Source organism: Bufo bufo, chromosome 1 (genome assembly GCF_905171765.1).
Source record: "Bufo bufo chromosome 1, aBufBuf1.1, whole genome shotgun sequence".
Classification (NCBI taxonomy): Eukaryota; Metazoa; Chordata; class Amphibia; order Anura; family Bufonidae; genus Bufo; species Bufo bufo.
This window is the reverse complement of record NC_053389.1, coordinates 474,828,190-474,846,563: the sequence shown is the minus strand read 5'-3', so window position 1 is coordinate 474,846,563 and position 18,374 is coordinate 474,828,190. Positions and strand designations below refer to the sequence as shown.

Here is an 18,374-nt window from a genome sequence, read left to right as displayed (position 1 = left end):
AAAACCATGCATGGCTACAAATTGAGTGTCAATAAGATTGACGGCCGCTCCACTATCAACAAAAATCTCACAAGAAATGACTTTTCTCTCTAGCGCCACCCTGGCAGACAGGAGAAAACGGGAACTGCAGGTCAGAGGAAAAGCATCAATTCCTACATCAACTTTGCCCAAAGTAGCAGATGAAGCAGAGTTTGATGATTTACCTTTTGAGGTTTTTCTCTTATTATCGCTCTTAGTACAGTTCAAGAATCTCCTAGACGGACAAACATTTGCCAAATGACCTATGCCCCCACAACAAAAACACACCATACTCTGAGGACTAAATCCTCTTTTATCAGGGGCAAGTCGACCTAGCTGCATGGGCTCCTCCTCAGAGGGGAGCGAGACAGGATGAGGCCCCTGCACACTGAATGAGTCCGCACCACTGCCCCTAGACTGACAATGGCTGGACAGAGAGGTCTCGTTTCTTTCTCTTAGACGCCTGTCAAGGCGTACCGCCAATGACATGGCAGACTCTAAGGACGTTGGTCTCTCATGGAAAGCAAACGCATCTTTCAATCTCTCTGAGAGACCATGACAGAACTGACTCCGGAGTGCAGCATCATTCCAACCTGAATCAGCTGCCCATCTCCGAAATTCAGAACAATAAAGCTCCGCAGACAGTTAGCTCTGGCATAAAAAACGTAAGTTAGATTCGGCCAGAGCAACACGATCCGGGTCATCATATATCTGCCCCAGGGCCACAAAAAATCCTTCCACGGATCGAAGGGAGGGATCCCCTGATGGCAGCGAAAAAGCCCAAGTCTGAGCATTACCCCTGAGCAGGGAGATGACAATCCTCACCCTCTGCTCCTGATTACCAGAGGAATGTGGACACAAGCAAAAATGGAGTTTGCATGCCTCTCTGAAGCGAACAAAACTCTCACTGCCCCCGGAGAACGTTTCCGGAAGTGAGACCTTTGGCTCGCAACAGACTCCATGGGCCGGAGCAGAGCCCAATGCTTGAAGCTGAGTCATAGATTGACGGAGATCCGCTACCTCCAAAGAAAGACCCTGCATGCGGTCAACCAGGCCAGAAAGCGGATCCATGTCAAAAAAGACGGTTTTGGTGGATTATAATGTCACGGCTGTATGTGAGCAACAAGAGCATGCACAGAAAATAGAGCTACTGACCGGACCCAAACTAGGGAGGATAAAGGGTGACCCCTGTCAGACCCTCAAAAGCTCTCCCTATGCTGCTAAGCCCATGCCCGGATCCAAATGGCGGAACGAGGCATGCTCGCGTACCTAAGACTGATGACCACTGTAACCCCTACAATAGTGGAAGGGGCACGGCCACCGGTGCCCTGCTCAGTATATGGAGGGAACCATGGTCGCCTCGGATCCAGTCAGAAAACACACAGATACACAGCAATGTCTGCACACTTAGCTGAAGGGCTGCAGCCGCAGTGAAGACGGATCCAAAGACAGGCTGGCAATATCCGGAGTACTTGCTGCAGCAGAACACAGGTCCAGTGAAAGGATAGCATACAAGGGAAGATACTCAAGCAAGAGCTACAACCCAAATGAGAAATATAATCCACACCTACAATAGGAGGAGGGGGAATATAAAGGCAGGGAAATCAAACGGAGGAGGAACAGCTGGGAGGAAGGAAACAGAAAACTCCTCCCAGCTCTAGTAGTGACATCATCACAGGGGTGGAGAAACAGAGCTGTGAGAACGTCCCAAAGCTCTGGTAGTGACACCTGCTGGAAGTAGCCATCAGAGGATGGATACATGTTCTCATTCTGTTTACGCCAAATTCGGACTCTACCATTTAAATGTCTCAACAGAAATCGAGACTCATCAGACCAGGCAACATTTTTCCAGTCTTCAACAGTCCAATTTTGGTGAGCTTGTGAAAATTGTAGCCTCTTTTTCCTATTTGTAGTGGAGATGAGTGGTACCCGGTGGGGTCTTCTGCTGTTGTAGTTCATCCGATTCAAGGTTGTGCGTGTTGTGGCTTCACAAATGCTTTGCTGCATACCTCGGTTGTAACGAGTGGTTATTTCAATCAACGTTGCTCTTCTATCAGCTTGAATCAGTCGGCTCATTCTCCTCTGACCTCTAGCATCCAGAAGGCATTTTCGCCCACAGGACTGCCGCATACTGGATGTTTTTCCCTTTTCACACCATTCTTTGTAAACCCTAGAAATGGTTGTGCGTGAAAATCCCAGTAACTGAGCAGATTGTGAAATACTCAGACCGGCCCGTCTGGCACCAACAACCATACCACGCTCAAAATAGCTTAAATCACCTTTCTTTCCCATTCTGACATTCAGTTTGGAAATCAGGAGATTGTCTTGACCAGGACCACACCCCTAAATGCATTGAAGCAACTGCCATGTGATTGGTTGACTAGAAAATTGCATTAATGAGAAATAGAACAGGTGTTCCTAATAATTCTTTAGGTGAGTGTATATTTATATATAAAAGAATAGACAGTGGTTGCAAAGCCGGGTGCTTCTGCTAATATATATATATATATATATATATATATATATATATATATACAGTACAGACCAAAAGTTTGGACACACCTTCTCATTCAAAGAGTTTTCTTTATTTTCATGACTATGAAGGCATCAAAACTATGAATTAACACATGTGGAATTATATACATAACAAACAAGTGTGAAACAACTGAAAATAGGTCATATTCTAGGTTCTTCAAAGTAGACACCTTTTGCTTTGATTACTGCTTTGCACACTCTTGGCATTCTCTTGATGAGCTTCAAGAGGTAGTCCCCTGAAATGGTCTTCCAACAGTCTTGAAGGAGTTCCCAGAGATGCTTAGCACTTGTTGGCCCTTTTGCCTTCACTCTGCGGTCCAGCTCACCCCAAACCATCTCGATTGGGTTCAGGTCCGGTGACTGTGGAGGCCAGGTCATCTGGCACAGCACCCCATCACTCTCCTTCATGGTCAAATAGCCCTTACTTTCAAAGTTTTCCCAATTTTTCGGCTGACTGACTGACCTTCATTTCTTAAAGTAATGATGGCCACTCGTTTTTCTTTACTTAGCTGCTTTTTTCTTGCCATAATACAAATTCTAACAGTCTATTCAGTAGGACTATCAGCTGTGTATCCACCTGACTTCTCCTCAACGCAACTGATGGTCCCAACCCCATTTATAAGGCAAGAAATCCCACTTATTAAACCTGACAGGGCACACCTGTGAAGTGAAAACCATTTCAGGGGTCTACCTCTTGAAGCTCATCAAGAGAATGCCAAGAGTGTGCAAAGCAGTAATCAAAGCAAAAGGTGGCTACTTTGAAGAACCTAGAATATGACATATTTTCAGTTGTTTCACACTTGTTTGTTATGTATATAATTCCACATGTGTTAATTCATAGTTTTGATGCCTTCAGTGTGAATCTACAATTTTCATAGTCATGAAAATAAAGAAAACTCTTTGAAAGAGAAGGTGTGTCCAAACTTTTGGTCTGTACTGTATATATACACTGCTCAAAAAAATAAAGGGAACACAAAAATAATACATCTTAGAACTGAATTAATTAAATATTCTTCTGAAATACTTTGTTCTTTTTATAGTTGAATGTGCTGACAACAAAATCACACAAAAAAAAATGGAAATCAAATTTTTTAACCCATGGAGGTCTGGATTTGGAGTCACACTCAAAATTAAAGTGGAAAAACACACTACAGGCTGATCCAACTTTGATGTAATGTCCTTAAAACAAGTCAAAATGAGGCTCAGTAGTGTGTGTGGCCTCCACGTGCCTGTATGACCTCCCTACAACGCCTATGCATGCTCCTGATGAGGTGGCGGACGGTCTCCTGAGGGATCTCCTCCCAGACCTGGACTAAAGCATCTGCCAACTCCTGGACAGTCTGTGGTGCAACGTGACGTTGGTGGATAGAGCGAGACATGATGTCTCAGATGTGCTCAATTGGATTCAGGTCTGGGGAATGGGCGGGCCAGTCCATAGCATCAATGACTTCGTCTTGCAGGAACTGCTGACACACTCCAGCCACATGAGGTCTAGCATTGTCTTGCATTAGGAGGAACCCAGGGCCAACCGCACCAGCATATGGTCTCACAAGGGGTCTGAGGATCTCATCTCGGTACCTAATGGCAGTCAGGCTACCTCTGGCGAGCACATGGAGGGCTGTGCGGCCCTCCAAAGAAATGCCACCCCACACCATTACTGACCCAATGCCAAATCGGTCATGCTGGAGGATGTTGCAGGCAGCAGAACATTCTCCACGGCGTCTCCAGACTCTGTAACGTCTGTCACATGTGCTCAGTGTGAACCTGCTTTCATCTGTGAAAAGCACAGGGCGCAGTGGCGAATTTGCCAATCTTGGTGTTTTCTGGCAAATGCCAAACGTCCTGCACGGTGTTGGGCTGTAAGCACAACCCCCACCTGTGGACGTCGGGCCCTCATATCACCCTCATGGAGTCTGTTTCTGACTGTTTGAGCAGACACATGCACATTTGTGGCCTGCTTGAGGTCAATTTGCAGGGCTCTGGCAGTGCTCCTCCTGTTCCTCCTTGCACAAAGGCGGAGGTAGCGGTCCTGCTGCTGGGTTGTTGCCCTCCTACGGCCTCCTCCACGTCTCCTGATGTACTGGCCTGTCTCCTGGTAGCGCCTCCATGCTCTGGACACTACGCTGACAGACACAGCAAACCTTCTTTCCACAGCTCGCATTGATGTGCCATCCTGGATAAGCTGCACTACCTGAGCCACTTGTGTGGGTTGTAGACTCTGTCTCATGCTACCACTAGAGTGAAAGCACTGGCAGCATTCAAAAGTGACCAAAACATCAGCCAGGAAGCATAGGAACTGAGAAGTGGTCTGTAGTCACCACCTGCAGAACCACTCCTTTATTGGGGGTGTCTTGCTAATTGCCTATAATTTCCACCTGTTGTCTATCCCATTTGCACAACAGCATGTGAAATTGATTGTCACTAAGTGTTGCTTCCTAAGTGGACAGTTTGATTTCACAGAAGTGTGATTGACTTGGAGTTGCATTGTGTTCTTTAAGTGTTCCCTTTATTTTTTTGAGCAGTGTGTATATATATATATATATATATATATATATATAAGAATAGACAGTGGTTGCACAATACAATCCTTCTTTTCCTTATAGCTATCACAGAAATAACTAAATATCATGAAATTGCATAGACTTTGATTTTTATCTGATGAACTGAGGGAAAGCCTGTGTCCTACATGCATATCCTTGCATCATACATGGATGGTCTGGCTGAACAGATAGCTTTAACTGGAAATGTATGACCAGAGGCATAGGCATCACTAGTAGGATGCATACATAGATATACTTCTGGAACACCTCGTGATGCTGTTACAGTCTGCAGTGCAAAAGGGGTATTCTGAATCTGGAGGATAGGGAATAACTATTAGATCGGTGGGGGTCCTACAACTACTACCCCCGCCAATCACAAGAATAGGGACCTCTTACAACTCCTGTTTGCTCCTGGAAGATAATTGACAAGTCTTGTAAAAGGATTTTATTGTCAACAATTTTGTTTGAAAACTTAGCCCTTAGGCTACTTTCACACTTGCGGCAGAGAGATCCGGCAAGCAGTTCCGTCGCCGGAACTGCCTGCCGGATCAGGCAAAATGTATGCTAACTGATGGCATTAGTAAGACTGATCAGGATCCTGATCAGTCTTAAAAATGCCTGATCAGTCGAAAAAATGCATTGAAATGCCGGATCCGTCTTCCGGTGTCATCCGGCAAAAACGGATCCGGCATTTATTTTTTCACCTTTTTTTCAGTCTGCGCATGCGCATACCGGAAGGACGGATCCGTCATTCCGGTATTCTGAATGCCGGATCCGGCACTAATACATTCCTATGGGAAAAAATGCCTGATCCAGCATTCAGGCAAGTCTTCAGTTTTTTTAGCCGGAGATAAAACCGTAGCATGCTACGGTTATCTCTTTTGCCTGATCAGTCAAAACGACTGAACTGAAGACATACTGATGCAAACTGAACGGATTACTCTCCATTCAGAATGCATGGGGACATACCTGATCAGTTCTTTTCCGGTATAGAGCCCCTGTGACGGAACTCTATGCCGGAAAAGAACAACGCAAGTGTGAAAGTAGCCTAAGGATACTGGAGGTTTTTGTTATTTTTTCATTTTTTTCCCTATCTTCCTTGAGCCATAACTTTTTTATTTTTCTGTTCACATGGCTGTATGAGGGCTTATTTTTTTTGCGGGACAAGTTGTACTTTCTAAGCGGGAAAAAAATTCCAAATGGGTTCGAACACAATTCCTCCACCGTTTTACGGGTTTTGTTGCCACTGCTTTCAGTTTGCGGAAAAACTGACCTGTGCCCTCCATTCTCTGGGTCAGTACAATTACAACGATACCACATATGTATAGGTTTTGTATGTCTAAATAGTGTAAATGTAATAAAATGTGATCATAAAGTCATACACACTCCAAAATGGGTATCAATAAAAACTAGATTGTTATGCAAAAAAATTAGCCCCCCCACACAGCTCAGTAGATATAACTATAAAAAAGTTGATGGGGGTCAGAATATGGTGATGTAAAAAAAAATATTTTAGAGTGTGATCACATTTTATAAATTTTTTTTGGGTAAGAGAAGCAATGAAAAAATGGCAAATTGGCTATTTTGACCCTTTTTCTATAACGCCATTTGTCGTATTGGAAAAATATTTTAGATTTTAATAGTATGGGTGTTTTCAGTCGTAGTGATACCCATAATGTTTATATTTTTTGTAATTTATGTATTTTTTTTATGCCATGATTTTGAAGCTCGTATATCAGCGTACAAAATCCTATTATTTTTTGTTAATTCTGAACAATCATGAATTTTTAAAATCCATTTATTACTGAGAATTGCTAATTTCTTATATTGGCCTGCCACCTGGTCGCCAAAATAAGAATTGCAGCTTCTGAGTCTCTTCAACAAGACTCAGCGTATTAAAATCAATTACCAGCATCCTCACTAGCCACAGAGGATGCTCGTAAGAAACCCAGTTTTTTCACCCTTTAGATGCCATGATCTCACTTGATCACGGCATCTAAAGGCTATAATTACTGTGATCGGCATCATTGCCGGTTGCAGTAATTAGCTGCGGGTCTGCTGTTTGAAACAGCAGAGACCTGCCAGCCATGACGCCCCCTGCACGTGCGAGCGAGTGCCTTGTTTGCCCATCGTTCGAGCGACATGTACATGTACTGTGCTGGTAGTGAAAGGGTTAAGAAGTATTACTACTTCTTTTTTTCTTTAACCCCTTTCCCTAAATGACGTAAATGTGCATCTGTATTGCAAGTGATTTAGCACAATCCTAGATACAGTTACATCAAGTGGATGGCGGGGCTCAAGAGCTGAGCCCACATCATCTGCAGAGGGTGTCAGCTGTGACACCCTCTGCAGATGATGACTGTGACTCTTGGGGACCGGAGATGCAATCTCTACAATTTGACCCTTTAAATGCTGTTGTAAATAACAACAGAGTCATCTAAGTGATTGATAAAAAAGGGGGGGGGCTTTCTCGTCTAGCCATGGGCACCCACATCATGATCGTGGGGAACCGATGGCAGCTTTGCTGACTGGAGGCCAAACAAGTCTGCCAGTTACAGAAGCCGATTAGACCCTGCCATGTAAACTGACAGATGTGACAGACAAATAAGTATATTATGCAGAATCAGGACACTGAAAGTTCAAATCCCCAAGAGGGACTTAACAAACAGTAAGAACACAAAATGAATTTGCAAACTAAAAGAAAGGCTAAAACTTGCAAATAACAAAATCACCCTTTCTCCCCTTATCTAATACTTTATTGTTGGAATATAAAATATATTACACATAATTGGTATCATTGCATCTGTAACAACCTGATTTATAAAATCATCCTGCATGATGAAAACAGTGTAGACAAAAATGAAAAATAATGCTGGATGGGCTGTTTTTTGGCAACTCACCTCCCCAAAAACGGTACAAAAAGCAATTAAAAAGTCACCCCTAAAAATTACCCAAAATGTGACCAGTATCTACAACTTAACCCTCAAAAAGCAAGTACTCACATAGATGCTTTGATGGAAAAATAAAAATGTTATAGGTCTTAAAATATGGAGACACAAAAAAATAGGGGGAATTTATCATCTGCAGTAGTTTTGTTGTCAGTTTTACGTTTGACTTTGCTTATTAAGACTGCGCCAAATTTATGAAATTTCACACAGTAATAATATATTTGGCATGAGAGCAATGTGGTGTACGCCTTTGTCTGTAAAAGTACACCAGGGGGTTACTTGGAGTGAAGATGTGACTTTTTAAAAGGTTAACTTTTCACTCTAAAAATGTCAGGCAAACTATCAGTGTATTACACTGTGTCATACACTGATAGTCAATGCAGTACAATACAGATGTATTGTGCTGCATTGAAAAAGGGATCAGACCCTGTAGTGTTGAAGTCCTATACTGGGACAAAAATGAAAAATAATAAAAGTGAAAAAAGTCTTTTTAATACTAAAAAAATGTAAGTTTCAATAAAAAAACAAATCCCCTTTCACATAAAAAGAGACATATAAAATTGTAAAAAAATAGAAAAAAAAAATGAAAAACAGACATATTAGGTATCACCATGTGCGTAACAACCTGCTCTATAAAAATATCACATGATCACGTCTGGTCAACATCTAAAATGCCGTACTTAATAAATGTGCCCCAAAGTCTTGACACATTAGGCCTAGTGGCCAGTATGATAACAGCATATTTAATTATTTTTTTAATAAAATGGAAAATGAAAACAAAAATCACCAAAAATAAACATTTAACATACAAACGTGATTTAAACAATAGGTCATTTTCTGTTGACTTATTCTCTTTAAGAATGATTGTAGCCTCATACAGATTGTTATTAAGAGAGCAAGCCTTAGGAGCTCTTTCACATGAGCGGATGCCGTGCGGGTAATCCGCTGCGTGAAAGACAGCCGAGCCCCGTTCCAGACCCGGAGCATTAACATGATTGATAATGCTCCATGCCTCTCTGTGATCTTTTTACTATAAAATCACAGTGAGATAAAGTTGTCACTGTGATTTTGTAGCAAAAAGGTCACAGAGAGGCAAAGAGCATTATCAATCATGTTAATCTTCCGTGTCTCTGCTGTCCGGAGCGGGGCTTGGCTCTCTTTCATGCAGCGGATGACACGCGCAGGATCCGCTCATGTGAAAGAGCCCTTACAGTTATACCAATTAATAAAGACAGTCAAAATAGTGTCCATAAATAATTTAAACCACTGTAGTATCCAATAATAGTCTCCTAGTAGTACTGATTAGTAGTGCCAGCAATACTAGCATTAGGCTGGGTTCACATCATGTTTTAGCCATACGTTTAACACACACAAAAATCGTATATGTAAATGAATGCCTCAGACAGATGCCATACTGTGGCATCCGTCACCCTAGAGTTCCACTGTAAAAAAAAAAATGTATACATTAACGGATCCCTCAGACAGATGCCATACTCTGGCATCCGTCACCATAGAGTTCCATTGTAAAAAAAACAAAAAAAACAAAACAAAACGTAAACCTTAACATATACGTTTTTTGCAGGATGGATCCTACAAAGTCCTGAAAAAAAAAACTATACGTTAACATATACAGTTGCAAGAAAAAGTATGTGAACCCTTTGGAATGATATGGGTTTTTGCACAAATTGGTCATAAAATGTGATCTGATCTTCATCTAAGTCACAACAATAGACAATCACAGTCTGCTTAAACTAATAACACACAAAGAATTAAATGTTAACATATTTTTATAGACACACCATGTAAACATTCACAGTGCAGGTGGAAAAAGTATGTGAACCCCTAGACTAATGACAACTCCAAGAGCTAATTGGAGTGAGGTGTCAGACAACTGGAGTCCAATCAATGAGATGAGATTGGAGGTGTTGGTTACAGCTGCCCTGCCCTATAAAAAACACACACCAGTTCTGGGTTTGCTTTTCACAAGAAGCATTGCCTGATTTGAATGATGCCTCGCACAAAAGAGCTCCCAGAAGACCTACGATTAAGAATTGATGACTTGCATAAAGCTGGAAAGGGTTATAAAAATATCTCCAAAAGCCTTGCTGTTCATCAGTCCACAGTAAGACAAATCTGTCTATAAATGGAGAAAGTTCAGCACTGCTGCTACTCTCCCTAGGAGTGGCTGTCCTGTAAAGATGACTGCAAGAGCACAGCGCAGACTGCACAATGAGGTGAAGAAGAATCCTAGACAAAAGTCTCTGGCATATGCTAACATCCATGTTAGCGAATTTACGATACATAAAACACTAAACAAGAATGGATTTCATAGGAGGATACCACAGAGGAAGCCACTGCTGTCCAAAAAAAACATTGCTGCACGTTTACAGTTTGCACAAGAGCACCTGGATGTTCCACAGCAGTACTGGCAATATATTCTGTGGACAGATGAAACCAAAGTTGAGTTGTTTGGAAGAAACACACAACACTATGTGTGGAGAAAAAGAGGCACAGCACACCAACATCAAAACCTCATCCCAACTGTGAAGTATGGTGGTGGGGGCATCATGGTTTGGGGCTGCTTTGCTGCGTCAGGGCCTGGACGGATTGCTATCATCGAAGGAAAAATGAATTCCCAAGTTTATCAAGACATTTTGCAGGAGAACTTAAGGCCACCAGCTGAAGCTCAACAGAAGATGGGTGTTGCAACAGGACAACGACCCAAAGCATAGAAGTAAATCAACAACAGAATGGCTTAAACAGAAGAAAATACGCCTTCTGGAGTGGCCCAGTCAGAGTCCTGACCTCAACCCGATTGAGATGCTGTGGCATGAGGTCAAGAAAGCGATTCACACCAGACATCCCAAGAATATTGCTGAACTGAAACAGTTCTGTAAAGAGGAATGGTCAAGAATTACTCCTGACCGTTGTGCACGTCTGATCTGCAACTATAGGAAACGTTTGGTTGAAGTTATTGCTGCCAAAGGAGGTTCAACCAGTTTTTAAATCCAAGGGTTCACATACTTTTTCCACCTGCACTGTGAATGTTTACATGGTGTGTTCAATAAAAACATGGTAACATTTAATTCTTTGTGTGTTATTAGTTTAAGCAGACCGTGATTGTCTATTGTTGTGACTTAGATGAAGATCAGATCACATTTTATGACCAATTTGTGCAGAAATCCATATAATTCCAAAGGGTTCACATACTTTTTCTTGCAACTGTATACTTTTACTTTTTTTTTTTTTTACAATGGAACTCTGATGGATGCCACAGTATGCCATCAGTCTGAGGGAACTATTAACGTATACGTTTTTTTTTCCTGGACCGCCCCCTTCCCGCTACACCACGCCCACAATTTTAGACCTGGCGTGAGCGGGGAGAAGTCGCAGATTGCGGCGCAACTATGTGCTGCACTGCAATCTGCTCCTGAAATATGCCTAATTTAGGTGTATTTCAGACTGATAAATGACCTCCAATGTTTTCAGCATTAGCTAACAAGCTAATCAACAAAGCCAGCCGCCTTCCTTAAAACTGATTGCAATACATGTCTTTTCTCCAAATTTAAGTAAACTTGTGAGTAACAGAAGATTACTGGACATTGTAGCAGTGGTGTGGCTATAGGGGATGCAAAGGTTACAGTCACACCCAGGGCCTAATCCATAAAGAAACCCAAAGGCCCCTGTAGACATAAAAGTGCAGCAGAACTAACATGGACAAGTACAGAGATACAACGGGATATTACGATAACTGCACAAGAATGTAGCTAAACATTCTTGTGCAAATATATTTTACTATACTATAGAAATTTTATTATTGCACCTACATTACTTGGCATTAGGGCTTAACAGATTTGTAGTGTTCTAGCATATTCATTATAGAAAACATGGTAAAGGAATTTACAACCTGGTTTCAGTAAAGAAAAGATGATACCTTAGGTCGGGTTCACATCACTGTTTAGTTTTCTATTCTTCTGATCTTTCAGAAGAACAGAAAAATGAACAAATTTTATGCATCCATTATAGTCAGTCATGCACTTTTTGCATCCATGTAGGGTCCATTCACACGTCCGTGGTGTGTTGTGGACCCGCAAATTGCGGATCCGCAACACACCCGGCCGTCACCCCCTATAGAAATGCCTATTCTTGTCTGCAGCTGCGGACAAGAATAGGACATGTTCTATCTTTTTCGGAGCTGCGGACCGGAAGTTCGGGGCCGAAACCCGGAAGTTTGGGGCCACGCTCCGAAAATGCGGATGCGGAGAGCTTAGCACATAGTGTGCTCTCTGCTTCACGTCCGTGCCCATAGAGAATGAATAGGTTGCGGAACAGGTGCGGACCCTTTTGCGGACGTGTAAATGGGGCCTTACGCCTTAGCCATTTCTGTCTGACACTTACACGCCATTTCTCCATTCACTGATATGGTACTGCCGGAAATAGCCTATCTAGTGCTCAACTATTTTCAAACCTCCCATAGTGGTGAATAGAGGGTGGCCACACATACGCGGCGCGCTCTCCTTCATAAGGAAGGGGGGCAGTTCTGGACATAGGAGCATGTCCCAGAGGCGATACCCGCACCTCTGACATTGGTGGTATATCCTAGTGACATGCCACCAATGTCTGAGGTGGAGATACCCTTTAAGGTGCCCATACACCTTGGATAGCTGAGTGTTCAACCCAGGAGTTATTCTTCTCAACTTCCCCATACACAGAAACACTCAGCTGGTACAAGCAGCCATGTATTCTCAATGGATAGATGGGAACAAACTGCTGACTGACATCTCTCATATGACTAAAAAGTTCATTAACTGTCAGTGGACAGTAAGGACACCCCCTAACACAATCACTTTGGCCAAATTTATTCTTAAATGTAGTTACAATCTCCCAGACAGCCTCTATGTTATAGTTAGTGGGGTGCCTAATTTGGACAATTATTTGTTTTCTGTGAGGTCCCCTGGTGACTAGCTAATTGTGTAGGCTATCCACGTCTGAATGCTTGTTGCAAGTGAGGAATCGCAACTAGACAGACAACTCTTTTAAAGGGGTTTTGCCATCTCAGACAATTGGGGCATATCGCTAGGATATGCCCCCATTGTCTGTTAGGTGCGGGTCCCACCTTTGGGACCCGCACCTACAATGAGAATGGAGAAGGAAAATGAACGGAGGGTGCACTGCATATGTGCAGCCGCCCTCCATTTATTTCTATGGGGCCGCTGAAAATAGCTGAGCGCTGGCTCGGCTATTTCCGTCTGCCCCATAAAAATGAATGGGAGCAGGGGCCGCGCATGCACGGTGAGCTCCCATTCACTTCTATGGGAGCAGCGCTTAGTGGTGGACGGACCCCGGGAAATCCGGGGTCCTCTAGCCACAGCTCTCACCGCTCCGTTCTTGCTGTAGGTGCGTGTCCCAGAGGTGGGACCCATGCCTATCAGACGATGGGGGCATATCCTAGCGATATGCCCCCATTGTATGTGATGGGAATACCACTTTAAGCTACCAATACAATTTAAAGGGGGTTTCCACAGTATAGGTCATCAGTATCCGATCGGTGGGGGTCCGAAACCTAGGGCCCCTGCCAATTAGCTGTTTGAGGAGGCTGTTGCAGTTTGGTGAGCAATGCGGTCTTGTCTCAGCTTACCCTAGGCCAGTGATGTCACATTCATTGGTCAGGTGGCCTAGGCACATCTCCGTCCCATTCAAGTGAATGGCGCTGAGCTACAATACCAAGCACAGCCTCTATCTAATGGACAGCACTGTGTTTGGTAAGCTGTGAGAAGGCCTCGTCAAACAGCTGATTGGTGGGAGTCCCAGGTGTCGACCCCTACCGATCAGATACTGATGACCTATCCTGAGGAGCTGTTTGATAAAGACACCTGCGAGTGTCGTAACGCGTCACAGGATTATGTGGCAATAAACAAGATATTTGCAGACGACTTCAGTGAGTGCCGGTCCTTTCTGTTCTTGTTCCTACCCTGAGGATAGGTTATCAGTATAAAACAGTCAGAAAAACCCTTTATATATTTTAATCTTTTTGACTGTTGTGCACTTATTAAAATTATTTTATACAGTGTATATGTGTTCTTGGGACACAAATGCATCATAGTGTTATAGGTATGCTTTTTTGATCCAACGTTTTTGTACAATATATTTCCACTACAAATCTAGCCATGCACATGTTTTATTAGACAGACATTGCTGGTAAAATAAGTATTATATAGAACACTATACAATAATACTGATATCACAGCAAATATAACGCTTTGTATATGATAAACAAGAAAAATAAGATCATTGTGCTATTTAGAACACGATGAACTGTATCAGGGCAGAGAGAAATACAGTTATTACAGTCAGTGAATTAATAATGAGATGTCTGCAGATGGATGACATGTATTATCACTTTACATGTCTTGGTATTACACAGACTAATCTGCATGAAATTAATAGTATCTTGTTGTGAAGAACAGAGGTTGTGTACTGAACATTTATACTAAGTAAACTACTATGGAAACCAGATGTAGCTTACAAGGTGCCTCGCAACTCAACTCTAAGCACTAAAGCCTTTTTTGGCTAAAGTTTGAATGATTTACCGCTGTTTTCTATCAGATAGAACAGATGGCATGCACATGCTTGCTGGACTAAATGAAGTGGGATTTCAGCAGCATTGTGCTTTGATCCCTGGTGGCATGTCTACAACACCAAGATGCAAAATACCTCAGAACAACAGGATCTCAATATTAAAGGCTGAGCCACACTCTTGATATGGGAACCCCCTTTAAGTAAAAAAAAAAAGCCGTGCCCACAGAATGTAAACAGATTGACATTCCATTTTGAAAATTTTGCTCCAGAAGTCAGGAAACAAGGTATTTCCTCTGCTGGTGGCATGCAGCACTGTAAAGGTATATGTCCCTTGAGTGCAGTATACTTTTGCTGGTCGGAAGACACTCGTAATTCTTACTAGGAAAGAATTTAAACTACTTATATTAGGCAATAAAGTAAATAATAATATAAAAACATAGTATCTATGCTTAGTGAATGGGCCATTGATCTGTATTCACGGATTCAAGTACATGAATCATACTTTCTTTTAAAGTATGACAAGGGGGCTTTTTGAGGTGGATTTATAGATGCAGATACTCAACTACTTGGATTTGGCAGGCTGCATTTCTTCACACATCAAATTGCCACATGACCACTCTTGCTGCAGTGCCCTGGGAATAGTTTACCCACTATGTCGCCTTGCCGCTTTGATGAAGGCCTTGTTCTGGATGAACTTGAAAGAAAGGTTAAACACACATTTTTGTTCCTCTTTCAAGTTACTACGTGTGACATATTTACAGTCAGTTTTGCGTTTGAGCAGCTGGGAGTCTGGGGCAGCTGCTTGGGGACTCACATTGCCTCGTGAAATATTAAATGGCACAGGGAGATCAGAACTCTGCCAGAACTCTGCCAACCACATGACCTATTGGAACACATGAGATCCTGCAATACTTTCTTCACTTGCTTAATAATGCTGTTATATAAACTTCTTGGTAAGAGAAAACATTTTTAAAAGTCACTGCATAATAACAATAGCAATAATAATAATAATAACAAAAACAATACAAATAACATAATAATCATAATAATACATATAACAAAATAATAATAATAATAATAATACTATAAAACCTATTAGGACAGGCAGCATACTACCATACATTATACATAGGCTGTTTGTGTTCAGCAATGTAAAATATACATATCATCAATGTATCATTTCCAACTTCTGTACTGTTCTTCTATACAGAAGGACAAGTTAATCTTCAATTACTAGAGGAATCTATATCATTTTGAGATAAACACACACCAGGGTTATCCAAACCCACATTCAGTCACGTTTGCATCCTGGATGTCATCTCTTTTCATGTCATCATTCTAGACCTACCTGTCCAGTGGCTTTCCATGTAAAGTTCATTGCCTGGATATTGACAGGAATAGCTGGCATCCTCTGCTGTGCCTTCCTAAAATCATGAGTGAATGGTGCCATTTTTCCTTCAGAAACAATCAAAATATCTTCTTCAAAGCCTGGGAATAAATGTTACGGTGATGAGAAGACAAGGTACATACACTTGGTGTGCTTTATCACAATGCTTTTAGGGCACTTAACTACTGACCAGTGCAAGATGCACTGCAACATCAGCGATACCCTTAAAATGTGAATTCTTTTGAATCCCCAGCTAAAGGTGGCTACCTATTAACACTCTTGCTTGGTGAGCATCAATCCACATGTACAAGCTGTCTTCTTGCTGCTGAGCAGCCTCTGCTGGTGCAAGCACACAGAAGAGAATGCTCCATAGCTGGAGTGTGAGGCAGCAGAGTGCTGTTGGGGCCATGCTGCTCAGAGATACTAGTGTTTGGTTCTCCACTTTTCACCTCCTCTGTCCTGGGCTCTTATACTGAGTGCATCTACTTTCCCCGCTGTGCTGCAGGCTGCTCTGATCTCACTCAGGGGGCTGGCTTCTAGCAACTTGAAGTCAATGAAGTAGTAAAGGAGGGAGAACTGAGTGTCACATGGGGGAGGTGCCCAATTACAGTTTTCCTGATCCCCACAAGAGAGCGCCACACAACAACACAGAAGTCTGGTTTGAAGTTTCTTCAGGAAATCAAATGCACAGGTCCAACAGAATAAAACATAGAGCTCCTATAGATTATATTTATATATATATATATATATATATATATATATATATATACATAGTGTCGGACTGGGGTGCCTACTAGGGCCCTCCAGTAAAATTTATTTGTGGGGCCCACAGTATGGATACATTAAAATATTACCTGCTCACACAGCAGCAAGATGCTACTAGATGATTTAATATGGGGCTCCCTGCAGCAGCTTTGAGAAGGTTGGTCCTGGGTAAAAGAGGATAAGGCTTGTCTTGTCACATGCGTGAATAAAATCTTGCATATTTTTTCACCTTTACCTTGGAGTGCTGCCTGCTTTTTGGATTTTTCATTTTGGGTAAGCTGTATCCCGTTTGGGCTGTGCACCCACTTTTTTCCTTTTTTTGTTTTATTTCCCGGTGCTGCCATCTTTTCATTATATATATATATATATATATATATATATATATATATATTTATATATATATACACACACACACACACATACAGTGTATATATATATATATATATATATATATACCGGTATATATATATATATATATATATATATACACACACTCCCATTCAGAGATCAACTGTCCCCCTGAATCCTTTGCTGAACCTGTACAGCAACTGTATACAGTACATTTCATTATTAAAAGTTTATTAGTGGAATGCTCCCACAGTTAAAGGGGTTATCCGACTATTTGTAAGTAATGCCCTATCCTCTTGATAGCAGAATAGTTAAAAAAAATCGGTAGCATTCTTTCAGTGTAAAAAATTCAGTGTTTATTCAACTAGCAACAAACATTGTGACTAGAGATGAGCACATTTTAAAAAAATCTGATTTTGCCGGTTTGCCGAATTATTCTTAAAAATTCGGTTCGATCCCAATTTATTCCCAGTGAATCGCGTTAACAAATGGCTATTTCCTGGCTGCAGAGAGCCTTTATAATGGTGTAGAACACTGTGCCTTGTCAGTGTGACATGCAGATGACAGGCGTTGCTCTTAGAATCATTGCACACTTCACTTATTCGGGCAGTCACAGGGCCAAAACTGACCAAGTAACTCAAGTATGAACTCAGCCTTACAGGTCGATGTTAGTGTCAAGAAGAAGTGCACTCCTTCTGACAGATCAGAAGAAGGGTCAAATAAATTATGATGTCAGCCAGGCCGAAAGGCAAAATAGTGTCCCAGTCATGAAGTGGGGAGGGTGGGAAGAGCATGAGAAGTCCACAGAGTGGCCCTATGACATAGTGGTGAGGTGGAAGCAGCATGAGGAGACCACAGAGTGGCACAATAACAGTGTGGAGGTAGCGACAGCAGCAGCATCAGGAGGAGGCCACAGGGTGGCACAATGACAGTGTGGAGGTGGCAGCAGCAGCATCAGGAGGCCACAGAGTGGCACAATGACAGTGTGGAGGTGGTAGCAGCAGCATCAGGAGACCACAGAGTGGCAAGGTGACATAGTGTGGAGGTGACAGCAGCATCAGGAGACCACAGAGTGGCAAGGTGACATAGTGTGGAGGTGGCAGTGCCATCAGGAGACCACAGAGTCACCCGGTGACAGAGTGGGGAGGTGGCAGCAGCATCAGCAGACCACAGAGTGGCAAGGTGACATAGTGTGGAGGTGGCAGCAGCATCAGGAGACCACAGAGTGGCAAGGTGACATAGTGTGGAGGTGGC

The 18,374-nt window shown here is 42.4% G+C and overlaps 1 protein-coding gene across 1 annotated transcript in view; it reads right to left on the bottom strand.

Moving 5' to 3' along the window:
* The window catches only part of WIF1 (WNT inhibitory factor 1), a 130,579-nt gene extending 114,075 nt beyond the window's left edge, over positions 1-16,504 (bottom strand). The window contains exons 1-2 of the mRNA XM_040409287.1: positions 16,275-16,504; positions 15,969-16,108 (exon numbers count right to left, since the gene is read on the bottom strand). Of these exons, the coding sequence (XP_040265221.1) occupies positions 15,969-16,108; positions 16,275-16,416 (282 nt within the window). The 5' untranslated portion in view covers positions 16,417-16,504. The remainder of the gene's footprint in view (positions 1-15,968; positions 16,109-16,274) is intronic.
* Positions 16,505-18,374: the final 1,870 nt, after the last annotated feature.